Source organism: Phascolarctos cinereus, unplaced genomic scaffold (assembly GCF_003287225.1).
Source record: "Phascolarctos cinereus isolate Bilbo 61053 unplaced genomic scaffold, phaCin_HiC Scaffold_5;HRSCAF=322, whole genome shotgun sequence".
NCBI lineage: Eukaryota > Metazoa > Chordata > Mammalia > Diprotodontia > Phascolarctidae > Phascolarctos > Phascolarctos cinereus.
The window spans coordinates 312,787,886-312,803,009 of record NW_027555958.1 but is presented as its reverse complement, the minus strand read 5'-3'; the positions used below and the strand labels follow the sequence as shown (position 1 = coordinate 312,803,009).

Sequence of the window (15,124 nt, the reverse complement as noted above, 5' to 3'; positions counted from 1 at the left end):
ATCCTTAGGAGTGAGCAGATAAGCTAGGCCACTGGATAAGGTCCAAATTCTACTTGCCTTTATCTTTTTCATTTTTACTTTGAGTTGAGGAGTCACTATTGCCTATGGCTATGGCAGAATAGACTCTCTGTGGAATTCTGACCGAGCTGTAGTTTTTCATGGAAACTGATAGGAATCTTTTTTGTTTTTGTTTTTGTTCTGCCCTAGGTATTGTGGTTCCTCAAATGGAATAGGAAATATATGGAAAGTACATGTATGTTCTTTGAATATACTAGCAATATTTGATATTTTTTTCCCAAGGGTATAATACCTCTGTTCAATTCAACATTTATTTATCAAGCACTTACTGAGTACAGGATGTTAGGTACTGGGAATATGTGAACACTAGAAGGATATGTGATCTTTTTCAGCCTGGGAGATTCCAGCCACCAAAGCAGATCAACATGTTTATGACTTGGTAGATGTGTCATAGGGAATTGCTTGAGACACATAAAAATTAAGTGACCTTGCCAACATTACCCAGGTAGTAAGACTCAGAAACAAGACTTGAACTCAGGTCTTTCTATTGCTATGCCCAGCACCCTATCCACCAAGTCATTCAGCATCTATAGGCACTAGAGATAAAATGATTAACATACACACACACATACACACACACACACCCTTTCCTTAATGAATTTGTATTCCAATGAGGGTTTGGAGTAAGGAGGGGATAAAGACATACACAAAAATAACCATAAGTTAGAAAATCACTAAATCCTCAAGAGAGGTTCAATTAGAAGGGATAAGAGAGGGATGTGTAGGGAGAAGGATGTGTAGATTTAGAACTGGAAAGGGCCTAATGATCACTTACCCTCCCTCCCTCCCCACTCAATTGATGAGGAAACAGTAGTCCAAGAGATGTGATTTGCCCAAGGTTGCTCAGGTAATTACTAGCATTGTCTTTGGGATGCCAAATTCCATCTTCCTTTCACTCCCTCACCCTGCCGCCCCCATTTCTCTAGGAGGAATCTGCTGGGATGTTAAGTTGAATTCTCATCTCCCACCTCTCATTTTCTCTCCTTCACCTCAACAGGAGCCCACAGTTACCTGCACGTAATCTAAGACTTGTTGGTGTCTTTGCTTGGCTGCTGCTACTTCGGTGTCTGAGATTGCTTCCCTCAGGGACTGCTGGGTGTTCAGAGAATCGAGTTCCACAACAGCAGAAAGGCGGCAATACAGACTAATAAATTTCTCCCTGTAGCTACAAAAATGAACTGGAAAATGGACAAGCAAAACAAAACATGTTAAGATCTAGTATCAAAATAGAGAAATTTATACCTTGGAGAAAACAAGTTGAATGAAAACATGATTTATTAATCTGATCAGTGGAAAATATTAAGCCATAAATAAATTATAAATGTACTCTTAAGGGGCCAGTTGTCTGGCTTTAGTCAGACAGTTTTTCCTCTTAAGGTTTTTTATCCAGCTCTGGTTAAGACACAGAGAAATGGTGAGGGCTAAAGTCAGAGTTTATGTGGACTTTTCCCTCATAAATGACATATATGTATATACATATATATGTATATATATTATATATACATATATATGTATATATTATATATACATATACGTATATATTATATATACATATATACACACATATACATATATGTATATATGCACACATACATTTGTCTATCTAGTTATCTATCTATCTATCTATCTATCTATCTATATCTATCTATCTGTCTGCCTATCTATTTTTTTGTGGGGGGATTTGGACCTTTTATTTCATTGGTATACAAAACTTCTGGTGAGGAAATAATAATAATAACAAACATTTATATAGTGCTTACTTTGTGCCAGGTACTATGCTAAGGTCTTTGTAATTATTATCTCATTTGATCCTTGCAAAGGCTATGGGGAAAATGTATTAATATTATCCCCGTCTCTAGATGAGCAAACAAGAAAACAGAGGTTAAGTCACGTGATCAGGGTCACACAGCTATTAAGTGTCTGAGGCCAAATTTGAACTCAGGTATTCCTGATTTTAGGGTAGGCTGAGCACTCCTTCCACTATACAAACTGGTTGTCCCTAGGAATATCACTCTATCAACGCAAATCAGAAAATGTTCTGCAAATTACAATCTTCAAGTTGCCTAGGCACTGAAAGGTTAAGTCTTTTGCCCATGTTCACAAAATCAGTATGTATAAAAGGCATGACTTGAACCCAGGTCTTCCTGACTCCAAGTTCAGCTTTTTATCCACTGTGCCATGCTGCCTCATACATACATTCTTATCTCTGTCTCTAGCTCCATCTCCATGCCCATCCCCATCCTTATCTTCATCCTGTCTCTGTCCCTATCTCCGTCTCTCTCTTTTTCCTTCTCTCTCTCTCTCTCTCTCTCTCTGTCTCTCTCTGTCTCTGTCTCTCTCTCTCTCTCTCTCTCTCTCTCTCTCTCTCTCCCTCCCTCCCTCCCTCTCTCCTTCCCTCCCTCCTTCCCTCCCTCCCTCCTTCCTTCCTTCTCTCTATATGTTTCTTTTTTTCTCTCTGTCTCTCTCTGTCTCTTCTCTCTCTCTCCCTCCCTCCTTCCTTCCTTCTCTCTATATGTTTCTTTTTTTCTCTATGTCTCTCTCTCTACCTCTTTAGCTCTCTCATTTCCATCCACACCCATAAGTGACTATATCTACACAATCTAAGTCTACATGTGCACCTACAGCTACATTGACACCTTTATCTATAGAACAGAGTGACTGTTTTGCTCTTTGTGCTTAGCACAGTGTTTGGCACATAGCAAGTATATAATAACTACTTGTTGATTTAATTATATTTCACATTCATCAAATTAGAAAAATAAGTTTGCTTATCACTTTAAAGAAAAAAAAAGGCACAGCAGAAGACTTGAACCCAGGTTTGATTTCTGAGTTTGACTTTTACTGAATGTCAAGATTTTAGGCAGCACTAGAAACACTGAAACAAAAGTGTAAGAAGTTATTCTTCTGGTCTCCCTATAGCCTATCTTTGAAACCCTGAGTATCTCTCTCTCTCTCTGTAAGGAGACTGTCATGACTGGAACTGGTTTTTCTTTCAGCCCTCTACACCACCCTGCCCCCAACACATTTAGCTTCTTTGGAGGTTACTGAGAATTAAACTCCAAGTGGGGCATGCCAAGGGTTGGACCTCTTTCCCCTGAGAGCAATGGAAGCCTGGAGCATGGGGACCGGGAGTGGGGAGGGATCAGCTGTGGCCTGAGTCCTTGGCATCATGGGGACGTGCCCAGCCTGCTTCGAGGAGGTAGTCCCACCCTGATCCATGGAAGGATAGCTGGCCCCAGACCACATTCCACACCTACTGACCAGCCTCTGATGAACAAGCCAAGCCCTGGTTGCTTACTTGAACTGCCCTGACTGGCCACACCTTGAAGCTTACCCCATCAGTGTCTCCTCCAAAGGGGTGAGACAACTGCTCTGAGTCTGGCGAGGGTCGTCCTTTGTCTAATCCTGGGCATTGTGCAACATGGAGTCACGTTTTCCTGAAACCTCATTTGCTCTCAGCAGATCCCTGCACTGTTGTGCGTGCTCTGGATTCCAGATGGGCGTGTCCAGTTAGGCAGCCCGTTGAAGACTTTTTCATATTTGTTTCTTGGTTTCTTTGGTGAGGGGGACAAAGGGAGCATCTACCTCCTGTTCTGTTAGTGGTCAGTTTGGTTAGTAGGAGGGAGCAGCCTCTTATGTCTCTGGTCTTGAGACTGAGGCCTAGACAATTGGGACCAGACCCTTGGAAGTAAGTAAGCCACCCCTCCTTTGGCAGGCACAAAGCAAAATGCTCTAGTCTAGCATCAAGCCCTCCCTGGCCCTGGATGAAGGAGACCCTCTTGCATTTGTCCCTTCCTCTCCATTCCCCCAACCATTACACGACTTCAGGCCTCCCTTGCTTCTCCTCTGAGCAATTGCAATGTTTTCCTGGTCTCTCTGACTCAAGTTTCTTCCCTCTCCCAACTACCTTCTTTCCATACAGCTGATGAACTGATTTTTCTAAAACTCAGCTCTGTCCACTCAATAATTAACCTCCTGTGGCTTCCTATTACCTCAGAGGTTCAATAAAAACTCTGTGTTTGGCATTTAAAGTCCTTCACAGCCTGGTTCCTATCTTTTAAGATTTATTACACATGACTCCCCTTCACAAATGCTATGATCAATCAAATTGGCCTTCATATTATTTCTCACTCCATCTCTTGTTCCCATTCATAGCTGTCTTCTATGAAATGCAATTTTCCCTCCATTCTCCCTCTTAGAATCTCTATTTTCTTTCAAGATTCATCTTAAGCTTTGTCTTCTAATGCAGTCTTTCTTAGTACCCCCCAAATGCCAGTGCTTCCCCCATCTAATTTTTTCTTATATTTATTTTGGGCATATTCTATACGTACCTATATATGAACATGTTTATTTCTCTTGATAAAATGTCTTTGTGCCTCATACAGTGCCCAGCACACAACAGGTGAATAATAAATGATTGCTGAATAATTGACTATACTGTACATCATATGGCAGGTGGTGCAGTGGATAGAGCACCAGGCCTTGAGACATCAAGACCTGACTTCAAATCTGGCCTCAGACACTTACTAGCTGTGTGACCCTAGGCAAGTCATTCAACCCTGTTTGCCTCAGTTTCCTCATCTATAAAATGAGCTATATAAGAAAATAGCAAACTGCTCCAATATTTGCCAAGAAAACCCCAAATAGGGTCACGAAGAGTTGGACATGACTGAACAACATGTCATATATTCCCTTCTTTTATCACTGTTTACTTTAATCCTTGACTCCTTCTCTGTAACAACCAAGCTGAGGGTAAGAGTAGGTCCGCTTTAACAATTTATATTTTCCTCTAGGGACTGGAGAATATGGTGCAAAGGTTTCCTCCCAAAGCAGCAGTGATCTGAGCCCTGAAATTCAGCCTCATAGACTGGAAATGTAGGATTTCACCAATCTTGCTTAGGGTAAGCTAATCAACCCATCATCTAATTGTATACAGAGGTTTTACCTCTCAATATGACTATTCTCCATTGTGGCGTGCCCTAATTTGGGCATTCTGCAAGTTAGATCCTCCCCTACACCTTTCATGTGCCATGTTTTTTGGGGGAAGATAAGAAGATTTCATTGGTATAGAAAATTCCCAATGAAGAAACTCCCTTCACAAATGTAGACAGGCAACTTCTCTGCAACTTAGAGCCTTAGCGAGTTCCTTGGGGCCACTGAGATCCCCACAGCCAGTAGATCAGACTTTTACTCAAGTTTTTTGATTCCGAGGACCAATCTCTGTTCACTAGGCCATGCTACTTTCATAAGCCACTTAATTCTTCCTTAAGAATATGCCACTGTTTTCAAAGTTAGTGGCCTGAGACATTGGACAACCTATTGAATGAACTGTCTAGTGAAGGGGCCCAATGAATCAAACAATAGATAGAAAGAATGAGCCACGCTTCCTCTGCAGAGGTGAGAAAACACTAACTCTCTCTCTCTCTCTCTCTCTCTCTCTCTCTCTCTCTCTCTCTCTCTCTCTCTCTCTCTCCTTTGGCTAGGCAAGGGGGTTAAGTGACTTGCCCAGGGTCACACAGCTAGTTAAGTGTTAAGTGTCTTGAGGCCACATTTGAACTCAGGTCCTCTTGACTCCAGGGCTGGTGCTCTATCCACTGCACCACCTAGCTGCCCCAAGAACACTAACTCTTATCCCAAAGCCAAGGCCACTTAGATCTTTGCTCCAAAGGACCCCCTTTATCCCATTTTATCTTGTGCCACTCTGTTTTAGATTATTCCCAATCTGAAGGGTCTTTCCGGGTTGTGAGACTGTCTGCAACCTACTGCAAAGCCACAGAATATGAGCCCTAGAAGTTTCTGTGACATTCTAGTTTTCTTTTATCCCTAAACAGACCCATAAATCTGACCTCATGCTTTTCAAAATAGGGATTATGTCCTGTTAGCACTTAACAGATGTCATCTTTTGGCAGGAGAGAGAACGAAATGTCTTAAAGCCACTCTTTCTAAGCCGAATCAAAGTTTTAAAAACTCTCTCTCTCTCTCTCTGTCTCTCTCTCTGTCTCTCTCTTTCTCTGTCCTGTTTCTTTCTCACTCCTTTCTCCATCCCTTTCTGTCACCTCTGGCTCTTATAGAAAAAAAGGAAAGAAAGAAAGAAAAGGAAGAGAAAAGCAGAGGAGAAAAAAAATATGCAGTGAAAAGAAACCTGGATTTGGAGTCAGAAGACCTGGATTCAAATTCTAGCCTTCTTTCTTACTGACTGAACAACCTTTGACAGTCCCTTCACCCCTCTGGGCCTCACTTCTATAATATGAGGTGGAGCCAGGCAATCTCTAAGGTACCGTCTAGCTCTTGACCCACAAATCCTATGACAATGACTTAGAAGAGAAGGAAAAAGTTGAAGTAAGTTCTTTAAAAAAGAGACACTAGACTTCTGGGTCATGTGATGACAAAACATTTTCTTTGACCTCTCAAACCTTCCCAAAACAGAAAGCATATACCAAAAATGAAGCAAATTCTGTTGTTTCCATGGCCTAGGACATCCAGAATTCAGAAGAAAGTTAAAAAAAAAACACCTCAAACCCAGAAACTGATGCTCACTGACCCTAAGCTCACTCAGCGCCCCTTCCCTACCTCTCACACTACCAGCAAGCAAGGCTGCTTTAATGGATTCAGGAACATGATGTAGGTTTACATTAAAACCCACTTCTACACCCCAATCCCTACTTCTTTATTTCCAGGGCCATGGGAACTCTTGCTCCAGGCTGAGGGAGTTTGTTTGGGCTTTGACAGGTTGGACACAGCCTTTCAGGAGCAAAAGCCTGCCAGGGGCTGCAACCTGGAAGCACCAGTGCTGCAAAGCTCTGAACTACTAGTGCTAGAGTAAACTGGCTTTGAATTGCCAATGCAAGGCCAAAGAACTGAGGAACAGGGTGAGTGGACAGGTTATAAGGACAAGACACTATATGTGGGGTCTGTGTAGCATTTTACCAAGCCTGAGGGAAACATCACAGTATTCAGCTGGGGTCAGTTTTGACCCAAAAGTCTGTTGGGGACAGAGACCTAGGCTATCGAATGGTGAATTGCCCAGTGTGGGAGGAGGCTAAGATGCTTTGAGATCTAGTCCTGAAGGAAACCACAATTAGAGGGGAGGGAGTCAGAAAGTGAGTAATAAAGAAACTAAAGAGGGGGGTGATGAGTGGGAGAGAGACTAAAAGGACCAAAGATTTGAAGAAGAAGAAATTTAAAGATATTGAACATAAACAGATAAAAGAGATTAACAGTAACAACGGAAAGAAACATGGTATCCCGATCTAGTGAAAAATTTCAGGCATCTATGAATAAATATTGCAAAATAAAGAAAAATAATCCAACTCTTGATGGCACAGAGAACTTTGTGGAATTTTAGAAAAACATAGAACCACAATATGTGATTCCCGATTCCTGAGTGTTTTAAAAGAGAAATGAGAATTATGAGAACAGAATTTATGCCCTGCACAGCAAAAATAATGAGTGAAATAGAAAAACTTGAATCTGTAATGTCAAGCCTCACTAAAGAAACAAAATAGAGAAAAGCAATAGATTGGAAATGCAAATACACAGAAGTGAAAGACAACCTAGAAGAAGAGGAGAAAAAACAGTAACATTAAGAGAAAATATGCTCACTATGGAAGCAAAATATAGTAATCTCAAAGACAGGATGTATAGGGAGAACTTAAGGATCATAGGTCTTCCAGAAGAACATGACGGGACAAAAAACCAAAACAAAACCTTAACACTATAATGAAGGAAAAAACAGAAAAGAATTGCCTAGAAGTAACGAACATAGAAAATGAAATTCCAGTTGAAATAATTCATAGATTACCTCCAGAAAAAAAAAACAGTAAACCCCAAATCCAGGAAATCTATAACTTTCCCCTATTGTGGCTAATGCTACAGGCGACTTTGAGGATGGGGTGATCTCCCAGTGGCCATGTCATCTGTATGCCATTCCACAAGTAATTTATGATAGTTTTCAACTATGGCCCTCTGGGATCTCATGATTTTCAGCCAGAGTATTTAATGTTACTTAATAAATGTTAAAGTAACTTTTTCTTTTAGTGGTTTAATGATGATATAATAGTGGTAGCTGGTGTGTGTGTGTGTGTGTGTGTGTGTGTGTGTGTGTGTATGTGTGTAAGTTGGATGGAGACATTGTAAACTTTTAATTAAAAAAATGTGAATCACAGACATTTATTGACATGCTGGGAACATACCATAATAATCAAATCACCTCTATGCCACATGATTTTGTTAAATAAATTTAACTCAAATTGGGCTCCCCTTCCCCATGCTCCCTTGTTCCTCCATGATGGCAGAAAGAATGAAATGGGTCTTTGGAATAGCAATTTGTAGATTCATAGGTTCATGGAGTTAAAGCTCTAAGGGATTTTTGAAGTTATCTAGTGAGACACCTACATTTTACAGTTGAAGAAGTTAGGGTTTAAAGAAATTAAATTACTTAGGTCAGGATTTGAGCCCAAGACCTCTGACTTTAAATCTGGCACTCTTTTATACCCTAAATTACTGCCTCAATGTTAGATATGGAAGGGATCTCTGTATTATTGAGTGAAACTCCTTCATTTTACAAAGGAGGAAACTAAGCCCTTGAGAAAGAAAGTAACTTGCCTGGGGGTCATACATAGAAAGTTAATAGCAGAACCCAGACTAAAACACCATATGTCCTTACTCTCAGGGCAATTCTTTTTTCCAATATACCATATTGCTTTAGTTGGCTGCAAGATAGAATGTCAGGAGAGGATAGCTGAAACATAGGAAAAGGAGGAAGAGGGATTAGAGGAACATTCTTTTTGAAGGGTCCCAGATTAGATTGACATTAGAAATGGTTTGAGTGTAGACCTACTTGAGGGAGAGAGGATGGAAGAGATGACCTCTTGAGGCCATTTCCAATTGCAAGATTCCTTGGCTTCCATAGAATCTAGAAACAAACCTAATTGGGAAGAGAGAAAATTCATCTCTCAGGATGTTGATTAAGGTGAAAATCAGACTTTAGCTGGCACCAGAGGAATATAGGTTTAGAACTGGAAAGGTCATCTAATCCAACCCCCTCTTTTTACAAGGCACAAGATGAAACAGGATTTCAGAAGTTCAATGAATTGGCTAAGGTCACACTTGTAACAAAAGATCGAGCTGGAATTTGAAATTGGATGTTGACTCCAAAGGGAATCTGGTTAGAATCCTAGCATAAGCATTCAGTATCAGCAACCTAAATAAAGTATGAATGAAATGAGAGCCTGGGAGTATTCCATCTATTCTAAATCTGTTGATTGATTTCCCGTCAGATTGGTCATCTGATTTCTTGCAGATTCCAGCCAAGAAGATGACTACTTTCTACACCTTCTGGATCCTGATCCCCTGTCCTAGATATTTCTTTGTAAATGGACTCTGCTTTCCTGTTGATGGTGGCAATTGATGAGCATGAGGGCTGAGGTACTACACCATATTTCACCTTCTACCCAGGGTTATTGTGAAGATCAAAGACCTTAGAGCACTATATAAGTGCAAATTATAATAATAATAATTATTATTATTATTGTGTCTAACTCAGTACATGCCGTTCCATATAAACCAGCAGAGAGGTCTGAAAAGCATAACAGATCTTTTTTGCTTAAGAAAAAACCTAGGAGCTGCCAGGTGGTGCAGTAGACAGAACATCGACCCCAAAGTCAGGAGGACCTGAGTTCAAATCCAGTCTCAGACACCTGACACTTACTATCTGTGTGACCCTGGGCAAGTCACTTAACCCCATTGCCTAGAAACAAACAAACAAAAAACACCCCATGATGTCCTTTGGCCTGAATTGCACAACTAAGGAAATCAATACCAATCAACTTTCTTTACCATTACTCTGCTGTCAATTGTTACTATCTCAGAGTAAGGATTAGACAAGCTTCTCAAAATAGACTGGTTAAACCCTCAGGATGCCAGGCTACTAGACAGTTTCCTCATTCTACTGCATTCCTTTTGCTCCTAGAAAATGCTAAGATCATAGGTGTAGAGCTGGAATGTACCTTAGAAACCATCTAGTATAACCTCATTTTACAAACATGGAAACTGAGGCCTAGGGAGATAATGTGACTTACCCAAGGTCAAGAATTGGTTAGTTCCTCTTGTAAGTCTCTAGGCACACACAGTCTCTTACTGGAGGAGAAGTTCTAGCCTATCCAAGGTGGTTTAAACAGCCTATCTGAATGGAAATTAATTTTAATGTCAAATGTGGAATTTTCTATAACTTGACTTTTTAAAAAATGTACTGATGGTCCATGACAGAGTCTCTATCAGAGAAAACCTGTGGAGGAATGTCCTCTGTGGATCTGATGTTCTACCCAATAAGCTTCATGATAATCCTGTTTTAATAAAATCCACTTAAGGTTGGGATACACACAAATGAAGTGTTTCTATGTCTGAGGAGCAGGTTATCAGTGATTCATTAAACTGATAATGAGAATATGATGTTTGCCAAATTTATTCTTTTGTGAGGACATGGATGAATGGTACCATTCAAATTGAAATAGAGGGAAACCTCTTATTATATGATAACAATGGAGATTTTCCCATGATTTACACCTTTTAAAAAACCCATTAAATTTCCCATGTTGTTAATGGCCAGAGTTTCCTCACTTTGGGCTGCTTTCCCTACAACCCACCCTCATTTCTCAGAAATACTTAGCACATGTCCCCATTGCTTACTGTGAAACTATATTCAAGAGGCAGAAAGAAGTCCCTTTAAAAAAACAAACAAACAAGAAAACCCAACTACCACCAACTAATGAATCGTTAGCACCCTCTTTACTCAGTCAGTCAGTCTGCAAGCATTTATTAAGTGATTATGATTACTATATGTCAGGTACTGTGCTTTAAATATGCGTTATCCTCCTCCTCCAACAAACACACATACATACAAACCCACATTCACACAGAGCAATTCCACAGGGGTTCCTATATAAGGTATTACTGTGGGCTTATCATGTTTAGAGATGTTTTCAAGACTGATGATTAAATGAAGAGGGAACTGTAATAAAATGCCTTTTGAAAAAAGTCTTGCTTACCTGGGTTGAGGAAAGCCTGTGCTTTCAATACTACTCTTGACACTGAAATATAATGAGCAATATACTAGTCAATTTATTAATTGTTTGCTACTTAGACTATGTGCCCTCAGTTCCCAGAGAAAGCTAACAAATGGGTTGACTATATATTCATAGGTTGATCAAAGTTAAGGGCATAATCTGTGGCCAGGGAAATGAGGCTGGCTGAGCAAGCCCTTTAGCAAACTGAAGCTATGACACTAGCCTCCGAAATACAACCAACTGCACCACAACCATTCCATTCATGCATGAGCTGAAAAAGCCTGAGAGAGTGTGGTTAGATCAATGCTAACCTATCTTCAATTCTGGGAAAATAACTCAAAGCTGGTGTCGCAGTGATGATGTACACGGGGTGGCAGGGTGTGGGCGTTGGGAAGATGGAAAAGGGAGGATCAGTAGCTTTGGATTCACAGGCTAAGCATTGTGTTTGTTAAAGTTTGTGCCTTGTGGTACAATGCAAAGAACCCTGACTCCAGAGACAGAGGACCTGGATTCAAATTTCTCCTATGCCACTTCCAGACTATTTGACCTTGGGCAAATCACTTAATTCCTCCAGGCCTCAGTTTCCTCCTCTGTAAAAGGATTGGATGGCCTCTGAGGTCTTCTAGGCTTAAATCTATGAACCTCTGATTTTTCTGTAAGTGAACGGTTGAGAAAGAAATAAAACAGTTGAACTGATGAGACCAGGGGAAGTTTGGATCCCTCTATGTTCACATCTAAAATCTCTTGTTCTGGGAAGCTCCTATCTTAGCTGGCTATAGTATGCTGATCACCATCTCCTGAGAGATTTAGCAAGGTTACTCAAATGAAATGTACAAATCAGATGTTCTTCATCTGGGGTTGTGAACTTGTTTTCTTTTAATACTTTGATAAACTATTTCAATATAATTGATTCACTCTGTAATCTTACGTATTTTATTTTATGCATTTAAGCATATTATTTTGAGATCCATAGACTTCACTAGGCTATCAAAGGGATCCATGACACAAGGAACATTGAGAAGCTTCATTATAAATCAAAAAGGAATGTTAGCACTTGGACAAAGCTTTTAAAAAACAAGATAAAGCCGAAAGGAACTCAAGCTGGGAAAATTTAAGAATCCAAATGAAAAAAGAGATGATGGACCATGTTGCTAGTCAGAGCCAGGGAAAGGTTGGGGCATGAAATGGGGGTAGGGGAAGGGTAGACTATCTGAGCCTTCCAATTCTAAATCCCCAAGGCCTGATTATCACCACCATGAAGGGTGGACTCCCATTCTTGCTATTGAGGGTGATGTCTACACTGACCAATAAACATTGTTCTGTCTAGAAGGATGATTTTTCAACTATAAGAATCAAAAGAGTTAGAGCTGGGAAGGGGTTTTATAGAGCATGTAGTCCAAATTCCTCATTTTACAATGGAGAATACTTTGGACCAAACAAATGGACATATTTTCTCACACAGTTCATGAGGGGCAACATGGCATAGTTCATAGACAACTGACCTCAAAACCAGGAAGATCCAGGTTCAAGTCCTACCTTTGACACATACTGGCTTTGTGACTCTGAGCAAGTCACTTAATCTCTCAAGTGTGTTAGGTAACCCTCCAAGACCTATTATTTGCAGAGAAGGTGCCAATCTGCTCTGGTAGGGGGAATTTCCTCACTTGGGAGTTCTGTACACCAAGGAAATCATAAGTTCAATTTTGTCCCTATTCCTATTACACAAGTTATAAAGTGTCAGAGCCAGGATTCAAACTGAGGTCCTTCACTTTCAGATCCAGAACACTTTCCCTTATATCCTGAGGCCTCCCTACCTTTTGCAGAGTGGCTGCCCAGGATTTGGGAAACTCAGTGGAAATACAGGAGTTCCTCCTAGCATTGCCTCTGCATAGAGAAACTATATTTCCACGGTTGGCACTAGAATAGCAGCTATATGTGGTGGGATCCTCACCAGTGTCTAGATGAGATTCCTGCCCTATTTCTGGAGGATGAAGAAGGACACTCTTCCAAACTGTAGAACAGAACAGTGGTGCTATTCTGCCCTGGAATAATAAGGCTTCTTGGCTGGGGAGCTCATTAAATAGCTACATTCACATGGAGGCTTATAAGACTAGAATGGCCAATATTATTAGTCACGAAGACTAATTTTGCACAGAAGTGCAAAAGAGAGAAGTACCTGACATCCAGGTAGTGTCATGTGACAGGCAACCTGGGATCCCAGGGTCTGATTTAGAAGGCTGATGCATATATTGAAAGGATTCTTTACCTTCTCTAGAAAACAACTGCTATCCATTATTATTATTGTTATTATTATTAGCAATTATACTGTTGATGGCTGGGAAAATCGAGAGTGTATTCCAAGCTTTGTGCTACAGTCCTGGACCTGGACAATAGGCAACTACTGTATCTGCTTCTAAATCTGGAGGCTGGGAGCAATACCGAGACTTTCTACCTCCATCTCACTCACCCACTCACAAATCATACAATTCAGTTGAACTGACTGAACTCTCTTGCTAATTGCCTCTTATTGGTTTGGCTAAAAAGATGAAGCATGGGAATATAGACAAAGCATTGCCATTCCCATGCTTGGAGGGTGGGGAGTGTGCGAGGCAGGAGCCTTCATGAATGCATAGAAACTGGGGCCTTGCTATTCACTTCAGAAAGCCAGGATAAGATCTCATAATTTTCAGAAATATGCATCCTTCTAACAACATTGCATCCCAAGAAACCCTGTTAGTTATTGGGAGACCACAATTTCTGAAGTGATTTCTTGATAGGAATTCTGTTTTTCAAATCCACATTTCATTTAAAAAGAAACAAAAGAAATATGAAAAAAAAATTGACCATCTGGGAGTGCAGAAATTTTCTCCAAAGTGATGCAAACTCTCAATTTTTTTTTTTTGGTGGTGTGTGTTGGGGGTGGGGGCTGGGGAGGAGCTCTTTTCATGATCACATCGGTTCTTGTATTTTCCCTTTTAAGAAAAGCAGGGACTGCCTGCAGCCTGATGACTATGAACTTTCTGTCTGGACTCCCCCCTCTCTGGCCTGCCTTTGCAAGCCTTCAATAATTACCCCTCTAGCACACACCATAGTCAGAGGGTTTCGCTTTCTCACTGACTTGTACACAGTTCTAGGGAGGGCTGTTGCCAAAGCTATCATGTGATTTATTGGCCCTCCACTGGGACAAGGGGGGAACAGATATCACTTTGTGATTCGATTCGAAGGGGGCTGGGTTACTATTTCTAGGTGGAATAAGCTAGTATGTACCAAGTTCAAACATTTGAAGAGGGAGGTTAAGAAATCCTGAGTGTGGGGTGTAAGGATTATTCTGTCCTGGGGCCGTACAGACGTCGTCTGAGGCAGGGAGCAGGAGAAGAAAGGAGACATTGTGACCCATTTCCAACACCTCCTGTGTGTAGAGACGGAAGTGCCTGGCCTGTAGAGGGACACGCGCAGAGAAAAAATAGGAGAGTTACAACATGGCACTTACATAAACAACACCAACCCAGCATAAAACATCTAACAAAATTACATGACTTCAAGCTTGGAATTTTTATACAACATAAATATTAGGGTTCAGCCCATTTAATAATGCTATATAAAATCAAGATTTAAGGCAGTAATGTTCCACATAAACGCCGAAAACAACATTTATGCTTGTTATAAAAAAGCAGAAAATGATTGAATTCTGTGGGGTTTTTGAAATGATGAATATAATTATGTGGAACAGCAAAAATGGATTGAATTAAAAATCCGCTACTTTCAATTTAGGTTGGTTAGGGGGGGAAAATGCAGTTTCTGGCCAAAGTCTGAGAAAATTTTACTAGCATCAAAAAAAAAAATTGTTGCATGCAGTTAGGCAGCCTTCTCCCAACATGTATATACAGCCCAAGAGAGTCACCAATGAAATGTGAGCCTCTTCAAACCTGCTAAGCCAAAGAAATCCTTTAATAGAATTGACTATCTTAAGGAGAACCAGTTCT

General features: G+C 40.6%; 1 protein-coding gene across 1 annotated transcript in view; it reads right to left on the bottom strand.

Moving 5' to 3' along the window:
* ANKFN1 (ankyrin repeat and fibronectin type III domain containing 1) overlaps positions 1-15,124 on the bottom strand; it is a 186,596-nt gene that overhangs the window by 20,660 nt on the left and 150,812 nt on the right. Inside the window, exons 15-16 of the mRNA XM_078156084.1 lie at positions 14,409-14,577; positions 1,090-1,256 (exon numbers count right to left, since the gene is read on the bottom strand). Coding sequence (XP_078012210.1) covers positions 1,090-1,256; positions 14,409-14,577 — 336 coding nt within the window. The remainder of the gene's footprint in view (positions 1-1,089; positions 1,257-14,408; positions 14,578-15,124) is intronic.